This window comes from Hipposideros armiger, unplaced genomic scaffold (genome assembly GCF_001890085.2).
Source record: "Hipposideros armiger isolate ML-2016 unplaced genomic scaffold, ASM189008v1 scaffold_72, whole genome shotgun sequence".
NCBI classification, from domain to species: Eukaryota; Metazoa; Chordata; class Mammalia; order Chiroptera; family Hipposideridae; genus Hipposideros; species Hipposideros armiger.
In genome coordinates this window covers 948,917-965,855 of record NW_017731422.1, presented here as the reverse complement: position 1 = coordinate 965,855, position 16,939 = coordinate 948,917, and the positions used below count along the sequence as shown (strand labels likewise).

The 16,939-nt window shown below is 42.4% G+C and overlaps 1 protein-coding gene across 2 annotated transcripts in view; it reads left to right on the top strand.

Annotated features, from left to right (window-relative positions):
• Nucleotides 1-14,524, top strand: part of RUNX2 (RUNX family transcription factor 2) — a 225,041-nt gene extending 210,517 nt beyond the window's left edge. For both annotated transcript variants that reach the window (XM_019642790.1, XM_019642791.1), the window contains 2 exons: nt 8,472-8,537; nt 10,125-14,524. In XM_019642790.1, coding sequence (XP_019498335.1) covers nt 8,472-8,537; nt 10,125-10,603 — 545 coding nt within the window. In that variant the 3' untranslated portion in view covers nt 10,604-14,524. The remainder of the gene's footprint in view (nt 1-8,471; nt 8,538-10,124) is intronic.
• Nucleotides 14,525-16,939: the final 2,415 nt, after the last annotated feature.

Genomic DNA, 16,939 nt, shown 5'->3' with positions numbered 1-16,939 from the left:
TGGATTGTGTTAGGTCTGGGGTAGTCGTACTTCTCAGATCTGACTTAGAGAGACTCAAGAGCATTTTGGTAATCTGGTTCAAGTTCTGGGTCTCAGGGCATTGATTGGTGTGAGTCATATTTTTTAAGGTCGAGGATGGCCACAGGGCTGTTGGACCACACCAGGGTGCTAAGCCTTTGGAGGGGGATTATCTTTGAAAAACTGTGCCTCAAGCTTATCAGGTTTTGAGTGATAGTGCCTTGAGGGTAGCTGCTCCCTAGAGCTGACCCTCCTTTCCCTGGGTTTCTCTGGGTCAGCCCTGGACTCAGTTACAAGGATCGTCTGAGACTGGGTTGGTACTCGATTTAGAGGAGCACGTCTATTCCTACTTTAAAGAAGCGGAGAATTGAAGCTCCATCTGAAAACACAGTGTGTGCATTCAGAGGGTGGTGGAATGTGGTCTCTATGGTGATTATTTGCTCCTTTTCCCATTGCAACAGGCGTGTTTTTTACAGAAGAGTTTGGTTGGGCCTGGAGCTGGGTGGGTGGAGTTAATCGGAAATTTCAGGATTCTGATTCTCAGCTCATGTCTTTTCTAGCTTGGACCCAGTCTTGTTCGGTTTCCTTCTTCTCTGGCTCTACTATTTTAAATAGTACCAGTAAGAAGGAATGTCCTTGTTGAGGTGGAGATGTTTGCTATCTGCCGTGTACTTTTGCTAGTTTTCACTTACGAGAATCGTATCCAGTGAGAGCGCCTGGGGAACATAAAATGTGATTTGCTTAAGATCACTCAGAACATCAGTGGTAAAGACAGTGAGAATTCCAGGGCTGAGTCAAGCATGGCAGATGAGTGGCATGCACCAGCCTGCCCATTCCACATCCCATCCCATCTCCATCCCCAGGGCTGTCATGGAGAATTGACCAGAACCCTTTTCATCATTGCTCACTAGGTAGGCGTGGCCAATCTGATAGAATTCGGGTGAAAAATGACACTGAATCCAGCGTCATGGAAGAGACTGTGGCAGCTGAGCCCTACAGGCCTGGGGCCAGGTCCCAGGCCACCATGTACCGGTCTATAACCTTGAGGAAATCACTGCACTTCTTTGAGCCTCAGTTTGTCATCCATGATGTGGGGTCAGTGACATTGTCTACCTCAAAGGGCTGTTGTGGTGAGGATGTAATGTCATAATGTAAATGGTTCAATAGAATAAGGATCCTCTGCAGATCAGAGCCATTGCATCTCAGTCGTTTGGTTAGCCACTCCTTCTTCTTAGTAAAACTTATAACACTACAGGATACTGTGAATATTAAATCACAGGAGTCCTATGGTTGGAGCAAAGCAAAGACTGGGCTGTTAAGCAATAGCCAGTGCGGGTTCCCAGCCCATCATCAAGCAACCTCGAGTCAGAGCATTCCTAAACAATGGCTTTAGGCTTGCTACCAAGCTTCAAAGCAACGCTCCTCAGATTTTTCCACTGAAGTACCCCAAAGGGCAGAGGCAACTCTAGGGCTCCTTCACTGCTCCTGCTCTCCCAATCTGCTGACATAACCCCAGACAACCCCAACTTCTGCAGTGTGCACATTTTCAAGCCTTACGTTTTGTCTTAAAATTCATGTGACTTTAACCCCGTTATAGGCCAGTTTTTGTTTTAATATAAAACAGTGTTTTAACTTACTAATATCAGTTCAATGTCCCTCTTTCAAAACTCTCCCCCACTTGTCCCCTTCCTGCATTTCATGCCCTCCTATCACCTAGGCTTTGGTGTCTAATATATAACATTTCAACCAGTTCATAAATTTCTGTTTTAGTATAGTCTGAGTTACCACTAGTGCAGGACACAGGACAATATCAGGCTGTGCCCTCGGCATTCGAGCTTTTTTTGAAAGATTTACTTAGGAACAATTTATCATTTAGTTGCAATTTTTAAAAAATAATCTTAATTGGCCACATATGTTATCAAATAAGAGCTGGTCTTCTAGCATCTACCTCCTTCCGCATCGCCCCACCCCCCCTCCCACACGTGCACATGCGCACTACATTCTGCCAGGATGTCAGAAAATTAAGCCACGCTAGGCAGATAGCATCACAGCATAGCGTCCCCCAGATTTAAGATAAGATTACTGATACTGAAGCTGTTATTTTTTAGGAGGAATAGACTGTTGCTTTTAAACCTCTTTCTCTCTTTTCCCTAGTTCTTCCTCTCTTAATTGTGGCTCCATGTTTTGGTAGCCATAAGTCATTAGTGGTTTTTAATTTCTCTGAAACTGAAATAAGGTCTGAAAGGGTGGATTTGTCCCTTTTTTCCTCCTTTTTTTCCTTTTTTTTTTTTTTTTTTTCTGGCTAATCGGAGGAACGCAACCACATCTGAAGCCACTTGGCTCATTATGAATTTCATGGAAACTGATTCTCTGAAAGTGTTTCCATATGTGTGTTCCCAATATATCCCATCCTCTCTAAATGGGAGCACAGACGTGTGCATGGGCTGGAAATGGCTTCAGGATGTGACAGAGCAGTCATATGACCGCCACGGCACCGTGGGTGGCCCCTTCTGAAAGACACGGTGTCCTGGGTGCTGGCCTCCTTCCTGCAGCGGATCTGGTTTCAAAGACTATCCACCCTTCCTAGCCTTTAAAAAGTCCTTAATCAAGGCCTAGCAAGAAGACCTCTCTCATTTTTCCTCCGCTTCTCCCCCCCTCCCCACCCCTTTGGTTCCTTCCTTCTCTCTTACTCTCCCTCCCTACGTGCACACACATACACCCGCACAGATCTTCTCCCGCCTGCCTCCTCTCCCTTCACAAAGAGGAAGTATAGTATTCCAACAATATCCTCAGAATTCGGGTGGGTTTAAGGAATGGTTGAAGTTTCTGAAAATTGCCAGGTTGTTGGGTTCCCCCCCACCACCCCCTTTCCTTCAGCATAACATACTTTCTTAGCCTTAGGATCAGCTGGTCTTTCAGAATTTGTGAGTATGCAGTGGAAAAGTACAATTCATTACAACACAGAAAATAAATATTTATACTGGATAGTTGAAGGACTCTTTCCTCTCTTTTGCAAAACTATGGAGTTTGCTAGTCTGACCTTTCATTATCTTAAAAAGTTAATTTCACATTCTTATTTTCCCGGGTTCTTCTCCATCCATAAGACCCATTGCATTTCTCCCGGATAGGGTATAGTTTTTCCAATTATTATCTAATGAAATTAAAAGTAAAACTAATTTAGTGATAGAGACCCGATCATTTTAGTGTGATGAGACAAATTCAGGGAAATTAAGAAAATTGATGTAAAATGCCTTAAACCCTCAATATAGAAAATGCAAAGTAGTTATGCTTTGATTTTGGATAATGTTGACATAGCATTTCTGCTTCTGTTATGTTGCCTGCTTTGAGACTCTACTAGTAATTTTTTCATTTAGCACATTTCTTTTTTGAAGCGCTCATCTTTTCTCAGTACCATGCTATGTACTAGATAGGATCAAAGAGAAGGATACAAGGTCCTTACTCTTAATTTGCTTTCCTTTTAGTTGGAAAATGAAAATACTTATCTAAAACCAATGCTAATTTCTTAAAATGCATGGAGAGGTAAAATTTACATCATAAATATTGAAGAAAAGATAAAGCATGTGTATGCCTGGGAAGTCCTTGTGTAGTGGTGAGCTTTAAAGATGGTGCTTGCTTACCTTGGTCTGGCAGAGAGATGAGAGGCTCCCATGAGTCTAGGGAGAGCGTGCACAAGGCTCCCGTGAGTGTCCTGAGTACATGTCCTGCCATGGGAAGAGGAGGATTCGTACCGCGGAGCAGGACGTGACCTTGGTAAAGTAGAACAGAGGACTCTGAATATGCCAGTAGTCTCCGCCTCATTTTTCCCTCCTTCATTGCAGAGTTACTCAGTCATGCCTTGTGAAAGGTGGCTGACCTGTGCTGGTAGGGAGTGACATCCTCTGGCTTTAAGGCTCTGCCACTCGTGTGGCCTGAAAAGGCAGTATGTAAGAGGAAGATGTCCACCTTCCATGTATGTTTTCATAGAAGGCAGGTCTAAGGGAACTCAAGGCAGATCCTCCACATTTTCTTGCTGTCATGCTCTGTCAAAGCAGCAGAGGCAGAGGGGGACTCTTAGACCTGGGCTTAGAACCATTTTGAGTCTCGTGATGTCACTCAGATCCGCTGTGTCTCCTGGCTTCCATTTCTTCATCTACAGAGGTCACCTGTGATTCTGGATGACTCTGACATCCTGGATCTCTATACTAGTCTAAAAATTCAGGCAGGATGGAAGCTTTAGCCTCTGTTAACATCGCTACCCATTGCAAATAAATGACAGGACCTTAGTGGCAGTGATTACCCTGGGATCCTGAGGAAAGCGAGCGTGCTCACTGACCTTCCTGGAAGCCATGCACTTCTGGCCTGGCCCTTTCTCCTTCATGTCTTCTCCCCATGGCTCCATAGTGTAGACTTACACACAGACACTGGCTAAAGATACTGGGCACAATATCAGTGGCAAAACTTCTCTTCACTAGTAGCAACTGCCATTTGTGGGACCCTGCCCAAAACATGAGTTCAAGTGACATATGATGCTTGGGAAGAGCTTTGAACACTCTTTAAAGAGAGTTTTACAAAGTTCTATGTATGTGGAATGGTATTTGAATTACGTTTTAGGTTTGGTGTCTGTATTGCTTAATGCTTATTGTATCTTTTTTTTTTTAACGTGTCAAAACTATACCAGGTATTGTACAGAGTTCCTGATCTCTAGACTCATTTACTTATTCATTTATCCCTCCATTCACACACCTACATTTAAAAACAAAATTTAAGCTCTCGCCATGTAGTAGGTTCTGAGGGATATGAGAGGAAAATCAATCAGGACCTCTACCATCCAAAGCTTACTTTAGAGTGAGAGAGGACAGGCGAAGAAACAGCTAAGAATTCAGTAATGACTAAGAGCCCAAAAGAGTGATATGGAAAATAAATGCTATTGGAATGGAGTGAAATAATGCAATTATATAATAGAACAGTTGGGGAGGGGCAGCCGAAATGTTGTAGAAGGGGAAGGAGATTCTCACATGCCAGCGGCTTTGCAGAGATGTTGTGTATTCTGGGCTCCAAGAGAAAGAATGCCATGAGACGGTTAATAAAGTACCTGGGTTTTATGTGAGATTTGTTGAAGCAATAACTCCTACCATTTAAAAGGCCCCAGTGAAGCTTTGAAGTTCACACCTCGTTGCTGAGAAGTATAGGACAGACACAATAAAAAATAATTTCAAAAAAAAAAAGAGTAGGACAGAGGACTCTGAATATGCCGGTGTATGTCCTACCTGGATTCCAGGACCCTCTCTCTTTTTCTCTGTCCGAACCTGCCTCTTCAGCTGGGATGTGTAACTTCCACGGTGATACACAGGTACAGTAGAAGAGAAAATGTGTGTTAAAGTACTAGGTAAAGGCCTGGAAACGTTCAGTATTGTTGTTAGTAAACACTGAAGGGGAGACAGACAAGGATTAGACAGATCTCTGCCCTCAACAGTTTACGCAGTCTGTAGTCAGGAGTTAAGCATGACCCAAGCTAGCTAGCTACATTAGAAGGCAGTGTGTGAAAGATGCCGAGTCGGGGATTGCAGGCTACGAGAATTAAAGCTCAGAAGTTCTCTTTAATTCTCCCTTATGTTGGTTTCACTTCTTTCCACCACACTTTCTTGCTCTGAAGATTCAAGAAACCTGGTTGGGTAGAGAGAGGCTATTTCCTTTCCCCCATAGACCTTGGGAGGGAGGGGCAAGATTTTTTTTTTTTTTTTTTACTTTTAACATTGCTTTTATTTTTATTTGTGCTCCACGGGCATTTTACGCATATATTCTTCCCTATGTATATTAGGTTGTGAAAAGCTTTTGCTGCTGCTGTTTTAATGAGCAAGGTGTTTGCATCTGTTTTTACGACAGCTACGTTCATTTGCAAGCTAACTGTGGTGAGGGGTGCAGATAGCAGTTCTGGAATGAAATGCATCTGTAGGAAACCAGCAGGTCCTCAGGGAATCAAACTCTTGACCTTGGTCTCATTCACATTATGGCATGAGCAAATGAACTAATTGCTCACTATTTAGTAGGTTATATCAACAACAAAACCTCAAAGAGTTGTTAACAGGATCCTGAGGACAGTAACTCACATGGGGGCAGCATGTAGGCACCAGAAGAGCCTCCTTAGATAATTTCAGGCAAGTTTATTTAGACAAATAGACTTTTAAGGCAGAAAATTTATATACCTGTGTTGTGTCAACTAAATTTCTTTAGGGTCACTAAGATTACAAAGAGGTCAGAAGTCAAAGAGGTCTGTCTAGTTGGTGGCTTTTGTGGAGTAAATGGCTCCCCTTCTCTGGACCTCAGCTTCTCTATTTGTCAATGGGTTGGATTAGGATTATGTAAACAGTAAATGAGGGGTTTGGATTTTTCCATCAGAGCACCCCAATCCGCAGAGGAAGGTAAATGAATGCCTTAGGGGACCTGGAGGCATAGTTTTAAAGCTTCACAATGGAAAGTTTTGTTGAAGTCATTTTTTGTTTGTCTAAAAATTCACCCAAGTGTTGCATCTACTCCATATCATGTTCATGTTTGCTGTACAGTGTGCCCCTGTACCCCTGACTCCCAAGTTGAGTAAAACCAGCCCATCGGGAAGATGCACCATGTTTTTCTTGGGCTTTAAGTAACTCCTGGCAGGACTGGCTTTATTTAATCAGGGGGCTGTAATCAGGAGTTTTAAACTGTCTCTGGGGAGCTCTGAGGCTATGAGGCACATCACTGGGACAGTTACTGAGCGTTGGCTCTACATTTATAAAGTTAGATGTGGTGATAGAGCTTTTAGAACTCTCCAGGCTTTCATCTCGACCATTTTAATAAGTAGATAATACTACATTTTCTTTACTTTAGTTGATATAATATCTAAGTCTTTTCTTCTTTTTTAAAATTTGTAGTTCTAATGTGTCTAGGGACACAGGAATGAAAAAGTCAGGACACAATGTCAACATAACCCAAGAAGGTGGTCTAAAAGAAAGCAAACAAAAAACCTGAGTTCATGTACAAAACAGAGATTAGGAGTATAGATACAACCCTATTCAATGAAAGAAAATTTAATTATATCATTTGCTTCTGCAACAATTATTATAAATAAATTAAAGATGAGGAAGGGGTTTATGTTCTTTCTTTTTCCCCATCATAGACTATTATATAAGGGATCTCATGAGATATCGTTGCAAGTTGTTAATATTCTTCATACAGAACAACACATTGCAGTATGTTTCAGAAACATTTCTTGGTAACACAAAATGACTAAGCAAATTCCAGAAGATTCTATTTTCTGTAAGTTATAAAAATTACTGTAGAATCCCTTTAAAGTCTGCATTAGCTCTCTGCCCAGAAGGAGTTACCCCTCAAGACATTACAGTCTCAAATGACTAGAAATGATTGGTCAACGTTCTGTAAACCTAGCGGGAATTTGTTGCATTGTTTTCTGTAAACCACAAGCAGCACTCATTAATTGAAAAACGAATGTCAGTTTACATTAGCTGGCATCTATAAACCCAAAAGACACAGTGATCCTGGCATGTTATGAATAATAAAAACATCAGCACAGTGTATCAGGTAAAACAGAGAAGGTGAGGGGGGTGGAGCGATAAATTCAAAACCATATTGGAGTTTACTGGCAGAGCACCACATAAAGGGTTTTAATGAGGCCTCTGCATCAAAATAAGGGAAACCACATGGAATTTTAATTATGACTACAGTGTGTTTTAAGTACAAATACCCACGAGAAGCGTTTTTTTAGATTGACAAGCCTGTGTGATGTCTGTGCTTCTGTGGGGTGGGGTGGCGGTGGGGGGCAAACACTGATGTTTTAAGTGTGACTTCTTGCTTTTGAAATCGCTCACATTATTCTGGTTTCTTTCACATGCTCTGAGCATTGAACTTAAAGTGTACAGAAGTGGCCCGCCTATAACTATTAGCTCTGCCACTTCAAGTTCACCTACGTGCTCTGCAATGAAATGGCTGGCCGAGGAGCATCTGTGGCCTCCATATCACGCCTGTAGCATGTCAGGCAACACATACGCATGGGGTGGGAGACACATGAAATGTCATCGGCTCCCCTTCGCAATTCTGTCATCATCACTACTTCTACATTTTTAAACTTGAGCTTGTCGAAGCTTCGTATTTGGGAGGGTTTCGGTAGAGGCCAGTTGAGGATGGAAGAATTTATAGAAAAGCAGAGAGTAACTGCCCAGACCGTGTTAGTTTTGGTTTGTCATCTTGAAAGTGTTTGCTTCTGGTATTAGAAGCTGCTCACTAGCTTTTTACCTTCTGCTTATGGGCCTGTGAATTCCGGGAAAGTACTAATGAGGGGTGGGAACTTCTCTGCCTCCCCCTCCCCCTAAGGCTGTCGCTTCTCCTTCTGTCTTGGAATTCATGGTGATAGAACATTAGAGCTGGAAGGGAACTTAGAGCTCATCCCCCTCATTTTACAGATGATGACACTGCCACCTCTGACTTCTGCCTCTGGCCTTCCACTCTCAGTAAGAAGAGCCAGGCAGGTGAGACTTTTAACAATTGCTGGGCTCGGCTGGGTGGGACTGTCTGATTGCTACTGTCCGATTTGTGAGAAAAACTTTTGTTAACTATATGTTGCTTTTAAATAGTCACTTTTTATTACACATGCATGCCCTGGCACTTACCCTGAGCATTTTATGAAGATCACAAGCAGTGTGCATTTTCACAAAAGTTAACGACTCTCAATCAGCACCTTTGAAGAAGAGGATTAGGATTATTCCTTTAATAAATATTGTCGTGCCCAAGAACGAGTGCTAACTAAAAATGGGACTGAAGAAGCACCTGCTCACTGAGGCCTTCACAAATTACTAAGTGCTTTCCCTTATTGATAAAAGCTCTAGGAAAAGCAAACATAGGAGATCCAGAGAACTGGAAGATTGTACGTACGATCCAGATCTTCAGAGCACTGGTATTTTAAAAGGGCTTGTCACCATTCTGTCAATTTTAGAAAATCATAACCCAATCTTTGAAAACAAATTTCCACAAGAAGTGGTTTATAACTGTGGTTTCATAAGCTAAACACCAGCAATATCTATTAAGGAAGGATACCGTTAGCTTTAGAAGCTAAAAGACTTTACATTGTAGGGTAAAACCATCTTTGCCTCCAGGTTACAGGTTCAAACTGGCCTGAAGCTAATTCTGTAGGATGTGGTACAGGGGCCTGGTAAATGGATGGTGAGGTACCCTCCTTGTATCTACCCTATGCAGCCAGCCTTTCACAAAAGCTATTGTTGGCACCTGCCCTCAATCAGGTCCTGTGTCTCCTATCAAGGCTTGAAATGCAGTGATTTCCAGGTACTAAGCCTCCCCCAACACCCCCACTTTTAAAGCCTACTTATTTAGTTTATGACCCTTGGGGGAATTTCTAAGGGCTACGCTTTCCCTATATGCCCCCCAGAAAAGTAATATAGTTCCAGAATACATGGAAATCTGGTTTGATTTTAATCTGGTTTGATTTTTTTTTAATCTGTTTCTAAGATGAAGAATAAAACAAGATTTTAAATTAAGAGTTGAAAAGAAGTGATAGGAACATATTAGGGTATCTTTTTGACGTTCCTTCATTGATGAAGGAGGGCCTTGTTAAGAGTACCAATAACACAACTGATCACCTTGGAATTTCTTTATTTGGGTTGAGAAAAGGAAGCTTGTCCGATTCAGTAAAAATGTCACTTTCAAATATCTGAGGTGCACCGAGAAAGAGAAAGAGAGAGGAAAAAAAAAAAAAATCAATGAGGATTCAGTCAAAAGTCTGGTGAGTGAATCTATATGAACAGAGTGTTGGGTTGGTTTACACATATGACCTAGCACACATTTGGGTTTTTAAAGCCCTTTGGGATTCTCTGGGGGTGAAGAACTTTAGGATAAATGCCGCACTAGACTGTAAAGTGAAAAAAAAAAAAAAAAAGAAATGTGTAGTGACCGGTACCTTTGAAGATCTGTTTGTAGTTTTGCTGTTCCTTTTTGGGGGAAGCTTAAGTTTTTGTTTTTGTTTTTTTTCTTGTAAAAATTCTATCATTATTTTAATTGATATTTACAGATTTTTTCCCCCCATCTTCTGTTATAATTTTTAGGTGCTTCAGAACTGGGCCCTTTTTCAGACCCCAGGCAGTTCCCAAGCATTTCATCCCTCACTGAGAGCCGCTTCTCCAACCCACGAATGCACTATCCAGCCACCTTTACTTACACCCCGCCAGTCACCTCAGGCATGTCCCTCGGTATGTCCGCCACCACCCACTACCACACCTACCTGCCACCACCCTACCCCGGCTCTTCCCAAAGCCAGAGCGGACCCTTCCAGACCAGCAGCACGCCATATCTCTACTATGGCACCTCGTCAGGATCCTATCAGTTCCCCATGGTGCCGGGGGGAGACCGATCTCCTTCCAGAATGCTTCCGCCATGCACCACCACCTCGAATGGCAGCACGCTATTAAATCCAAATTTGCCTAACCAGAATGATGGTGTTGACGCTGATGGAAGCCACAGCAGTTCCCCAACCGTTTTGAATTCTAGTGGCAGAATGGATGAATCTGTTTGGCGACCATATTGAAATTCCTCAGCAGTGAGTGGCCCCAGTGGTATGTGGGAGCCACATCCCAAATGTATCAATATATACATATATAGAGAGAGTGCATATATATGTATATCAATTAGCTATCTACAAAGTGCCTACTTTTTAGAAGATTTTTTTTTCATTCACTCAACGATCTTGCAACCATAAGAGGGGTAGATACTGAGAAGCAAAAGGCCCAAGAGAGACGATCATAATCAGGTTTCAGATTGTTTTTCTGTTTTTCTTTAAATAGAAAAAAAAAAAAGCCGTACTTTTACAAGCAGAGGAAAAAGGTATTTTTGTTGCTGTTGTCGCTTGGTCTGTTATAAATAACTTGTTCATATGCCAATTCAGAGAGGTGGACTCCAGGTTCAGAGGGAAGAGCAAAGCCGCTTCCTCTGTGTGCTTTGAAACCACACATCCTCACGGTTGCAGCTGTGTATGGACTCGTGCACTCTGCAGACCAGCTTACAAAGCCAGTCGAGGTGCACGTAAAGGGAAAAGAGGTAGAATGGACGTTTCCATTACAGTATAACTGTTCCAAACTTTGCTTTCAGACTTGCTCTAAGTCTTCATTTGGACGGTTTGGTTCAGTTTTTTTTTTTTTTTCCTACTTTGAGAAAGTGACTTCAAAAATACTGATCAGGATAGGTTATTTTATTTTACTTTTTTATACTTTCCTCCCCTCCCTTGTCCCATTTCACCAAAAAAAGAAATACCATCCCGAAACCTCCCCTCTTCTCCTTTTATGCAAAACTGAAAATGGCAATATCTTGTTATAGCCATCATGGTATAGATAGTGTTTGTGTTTGGCTGTGTGTTATTTTTCTTTTTTTTTTTTAAATTATGAATATGTGTAAAATCTGAGGTAACTTGCTAAGTGAATGGTCATATAACTTTAAAGATATATTTATAATTATTTAATGACATTTGGACCCTTGAAACATTTCTTAGTGTATTGATATGTTGACTTCGGTCTCTAAAAGTGCTTTTTATTAAATAACAAATTTCTTCCGTGGGCTAGAGCCATACCTGAAATATTGCTAAGCAATTTCAGTTCATCCAGGCACAATGTGATTTTTTAAAATACTTCCATCTCCAAATATTTTAGATGTAGCTCGTTTTTGTGATGTATGAAGGAAATGTTATGTTTAGTTCTTCCAGATCTTCGATTGCCTCTAACACAGCTTTGCCTTTTAAAGCAATAATTAGGGATTAAAAACAAAAAAACAAAAAAAGCCCCAACTCTTTATCACGTATGTTGCCCTTTGTCAGCATGAAATGCTGGAGTGATGTGGTTTCCTCGTTTCTTTCAAATAACAATGACTCTTGTCATATTAAAAAGACAAGCACAAGGGACTCGTTGAACTGCAGAAAAATGTTCTGTGGTTTCATCGCTAAAGTAGAACTCTAAATTGCCAGGCTTCAAAGTGAAGATGTAGTGAGCTTAAAGCCACACGTGTGGCTTGAAGGAGCCATCATGATACACATAGTACAGAAAAGCAACATTGCACCAGAGATCCTTAACCAGCCTGCCTTACCTAACAGTAGGTCGGGGTAACCCACATCTGCCTTTCTCAAGGCCCCACGCAGACTCTCCACAGAATTTGCATTTAAAGGAGCAGAATTAAGTCACTGCCTTCTGGGAACAGGGTCACCTGAAATAGCAGGCGAGATCCAGCAGATAGCTGATGGGCGAGAACACAGCCTGTGGGGTCCCACCTACAACCTTAGACATTCTCATCTCCTGCCTTGGAGGGGAAGGGGAAGGTAAGGCCATGTGGAGTTTGGTGTCTACTACTGTGTATGAACTTGAGCTGACGCCCTTCCGTAGGATGCACTTTGACCACTCCTGGCGGCCACATGGCAAATCCTCCAGCGTGAATCCTTAATCCAAGCCAGGACCGGTTAATGACACTGCCAGGCAGATCCCTGACCTCCTCACCTCCCCCACAGGTCAGGGCCCTTTCATTTGAATTCTATGCCTTCTCCCCACCCGCTTCCCGCCACCCCGCCTTCCCCCCTACCCACCATTTAGCAGAACTTTATGTAGAGATTTGCCCCAGCCCACAGAGAACCCTCACTCTCTCCAGTCATTCTCAAGCCCACCTTACTAGGCCACCAACCAATGCAGGACAGCTTGCGGGGCACTCGGACCCGCGCTCCTTTTGCCTGGGAGTCCCCCGTGGAATGAATTCCTCCTGACTCCTAATCAAAATTGAGGGGAAACCAAACCAAACCAAAACACTTTGCCTTCTAAAGGTTGTATACCAAGTATGCTTAGATAAATAAGCCACTTTTCTATTACTTAAGTAAGATGGAAGTAGTAATTGCTACTATTTATTGTTTGTGTGTGGTAGCTTGAAGCACGCCACTGTCCATTTATTTGTAAGTGTAAAACGTGTGTGTTTGTTTCAGCAGCACTTAAAAAAGCCAGTGTCTGGTTACACATTTCAGTTTTAATTAATTGACATGAAAATGTTACCGCCAGTGCCAGCTGTACCCTATTTAATAAAAAAAGGTACTATATTTGTACGTTATTTTCTAATGTTAAAGGGCTTTTTTAAGTTTACAGTACACGTACTAAGTGACTTTAGGGATGCTTTTGTGTTGAAGTGTTATTATAGTGGCTGCAGGCAGCAACCCAGAAACACTTAAAAATTTTTTTTCTTGGGAAAAATTCAAGCACATCTTCCTTCTACCCTCACTCTAACCACTCCAATGGGGTAATTCATGTTTTGGGATCAAATCCTGCCCTTTTTTGGCCTAGGGGTTAAATTTTTCTTTTATCTTTTTTTTTTTTTTTTCCCTTAACAGAACCCTTACTTTGCACTGGGTCATGTGTATGATTTGTGATTTCAAGACCAAAGCAAAGCCTTACTACTACTGCTATGGAATCACGTATTAGCCTACCCTCAATTTCCTTCAGGTTAAAAGAGCATGGCTCTTCATGTAGCATAAACCTTGCTGGAGTTTAGACAGCGTGACCAACTCAGCCACTTTTTTTTTTTTTACTTTTTTTATCTGTTTCAGTTGTCTCACAAATTTTAACCAATGTCAGAGCTCCAGAACAGGTACCACAGCTTTGGTTTTAGATCAGTGGCATGACATCCCGCCTGAAACCGAGAGACTCAACAGATTAGCTGTTGTTTGTTCTTTCGACTGTCTTACCCCACCAGGACCTTTTATACACGAGCAGAGAAATCCACACCCTTAGGGACCAACCGTTGCAAATTCGGAGGGGAGGAGATGTGTGTGCTGGCTTAAAGAGCGCCCTCCATTCCCAGGAAAGGGACTGACTCAGAGTCTAGGTTAATACATGGAAACACAAAGCATTATTAGCAAAAACAATAATTATATCTATGATGTCCGAAAGAACCATCGTAAATAACATAAATAGAAGACGACTCTTCCAAACCTTGAATTTGTGTTCTTAAAAAGATAATGCATTTAAAAAATATTTTCTATGTGAGAATTTTTTAGATGTTTGTTTACTTCATGTTTACAAATAACTGTTTGCTTTTTTACTGCAGTACTTTGAAATATATCAGCCAAAAATCATAACTTACAGTAATTTCTTAGGTATTCTGAATAAAATTCCATTTTTTTTTGGATATGCTTTACCATTCTTAGATTTCTGTGGAACAAAAATATTTGTAGCATTTTGTGTAAATACAAGCTTTTCATTTTTATTTTTTCCAATCGCTATTGCCCAAGATTTGCTTTCCATGCACATATTGTACAAATTCTGCTTTGTGCCACAGGTCATGATTGTGGATGAGTTTACTCTTAACTTCAAAGGGACTATTTGTATTGTATGTTGCAACTGTAAATTGAATTATTTGGCATTTTTCTCATGATTGTAATATTAATTTGAAGTTTGAATTTAATTTTCAATAAAATGGCTTTTTTGGTTTTGTTATGTGTGTACATTGGGTCTTTTCTCATTCGCGGCTTCTCCTGTCTGACACCTACTCCCGCCTACACCTGGGCACTTACTAGTCATAGGACTTACCAGGGCTGAATGAGAGCAGGGATCTTATGTTACCGGGTAGAGGAAGAAAATGTTGGTAAGCGCTGGGTTCTTGCTTTGTCCTCTTCCTAGAGAGGGGAGGGTGAGGAATCAAGCAATAAACTCACTTCCTTACCGGGCTGTGTCTGAAAGGAAGGAGTGCTCACCCCATCCGTAGGTGAAGCCCCGTATTCCAACCATGAGACCAGTTAGGGTGCAAAGACAGCAGCCATGATGGTTCCATGATTCTGATCCCTGGGCACCTGGACAAGGGCCGGCAAATGAACCCCTGGCTGTTAGTCAGAGATCTCAGGCAGCCCAGCCATAGTGGGTCGTCTGTTTTCCTTCCCACATCTCTTTTGGGTTCTTAAAAAGAAAGTCAACCAAAGCCCAAGGATGAGTAAAAACAGATTTTGGTCTGGAGAGTGCTAGCCTCAGAAAAATTCTACTAATGAGCATAACCATAGTTTGCAGATTCCCGCCCCCCCCACCCCCACCCCGGGCCATTGTTTGCTTTTGGTAAGTCCCTCCCCTGTGACGAGGTTGAGGGCCTGGGTAGAGTGGTGGCTTTCTTAATGTCCTGTGCTTTCTGTACGCCTTGGCTTACCACAGTTCTAAAAGAGGGACCAGGAAACCGTGGTGCAGAGAGAAAGAAGCTCAGTAACTGGCCAGTGGCCCACGTGACAGGAGAGTCAGACGTCTCCTTTGGGAGGATCGACTCATTCTTACCCCTTTCCCATGTTTCCTGAGAAATCATGGAAACAGTGAATTTTTAAGACTAAGAGACATCCTAAAAAGACTTGGGTGAATTTAGGCCAGGGAACATGTTTGCAACTCTTCAAGGATGTATATTTATGTATCCTTTTCAATTCAACATCTGTGTGACTTTCAAAGGCATCGCATGGGAGGTGCAGGTGGGCACAGTGGCATTCCTTCCCTCTCCAGCTTTGTCCAGCAGCATGGTTTTAGGGCAAATCACTCTATTCCTTTGGGTCTCACTTTCTTGGTTTATGGAAAGGCTTTGGGCTAGACCAGGGGTCAGCAAACTGTGGCTTGCAAGCCACATGTGGCTCTTTGGGTACATACATGTGGCTCTGAAGTAAAGTTGAAAATGAAAATAAAACTATCGTAGTTTCATTTATAAAATTTTTAAAGGCTATTATTCACATAATGGTGATTTCATTTGTTTTATGGATCTCGAATAATTTTTAAATTGTTGTGAGGGACAGGATTGGCTCTTCCGTCTCAAAAGTTTGCCGACCCCTGGGCTAGACCTTGGCACTGTTGACATTTCAGGCTAGATAATTCTTGAGTGTGTGTGTCAGGAGGGCTGTCCTGTGCACTGTAGGATGTTTAGTAGCATCCCTGGCTTCTACCCACTAGTTGCCAATAGCACCACCCCAGTCCTGATAATGAAAAATGTTCCCAGACATTGCCAAATATCCCGTGGGAGGGAAAATCTCCCCTCCCCCTTCAAACTCCCCTGCACTGAAAACCACTGGACGAGAGGGTGTCTCTAAATTTTCAGGTCAGACTTTATTGACAGATCTGGTGTGCAGAAACGTTGCTCATTAAAACATTATAGGCAGGCAGAAGACCAAGGGGCTTTCCAGTGATGGATGCACAGCAACCTTTTCCATCCTTTCACCTGATGGCACCCTGAGGCTTAGATGTGTCGTGAGGGCGGCTCCTGGCTTTCCTGTCTGCGCTGCTTCCCTCTTCCCCACGTCACGGCTGTGCAGCTTTGTTCGGCCTGATCTGCTTGGCCATATTTATCATGGCTGCTTCTGTTTCTTCCTAGAAACAGCAGATGGAAGAAGAAAGCAATTTCTCCAGTGTTTTTGACCCCTTGTGCCCCCTGCCCCCCAAATATTTAATCATCAGACATTTCTTTGAGAGTGGGTGCTTCCTGTTAACTCAATCCCAGCCGAGACTGGCCCAATAAACACCTCCGCTCTCTGTCGCAGAGTTTATTTGGCTGGGAAATGGGTATTGCCATGTAAACAGGAAGCCCCCTGAAGTTATTATCTACAGATGCGGTTGAAGAGCCACATGTTTATATTTATGGGATTTGAAAACAGTGAAAAGGCAAGGGAGGAGGCAGGGGAAGCCCTCATTCCCAGTCAGTGAGAGCAGGGCCTACAGAGCTTCGTGAGCTTATGTTTCATTCCCTCTGGAAACAGGTGGTTAACAATAATGACACAGCCAAGAGTCACGGCAGAAAAGGAAGTACTGGTGTCTGATTTAGGCAAACGACCCTACCTAGATTATCAGGTAAACAGTAGGCAGTCCAGTCAGCTGGCCTCTCTGTTCCAGTTATT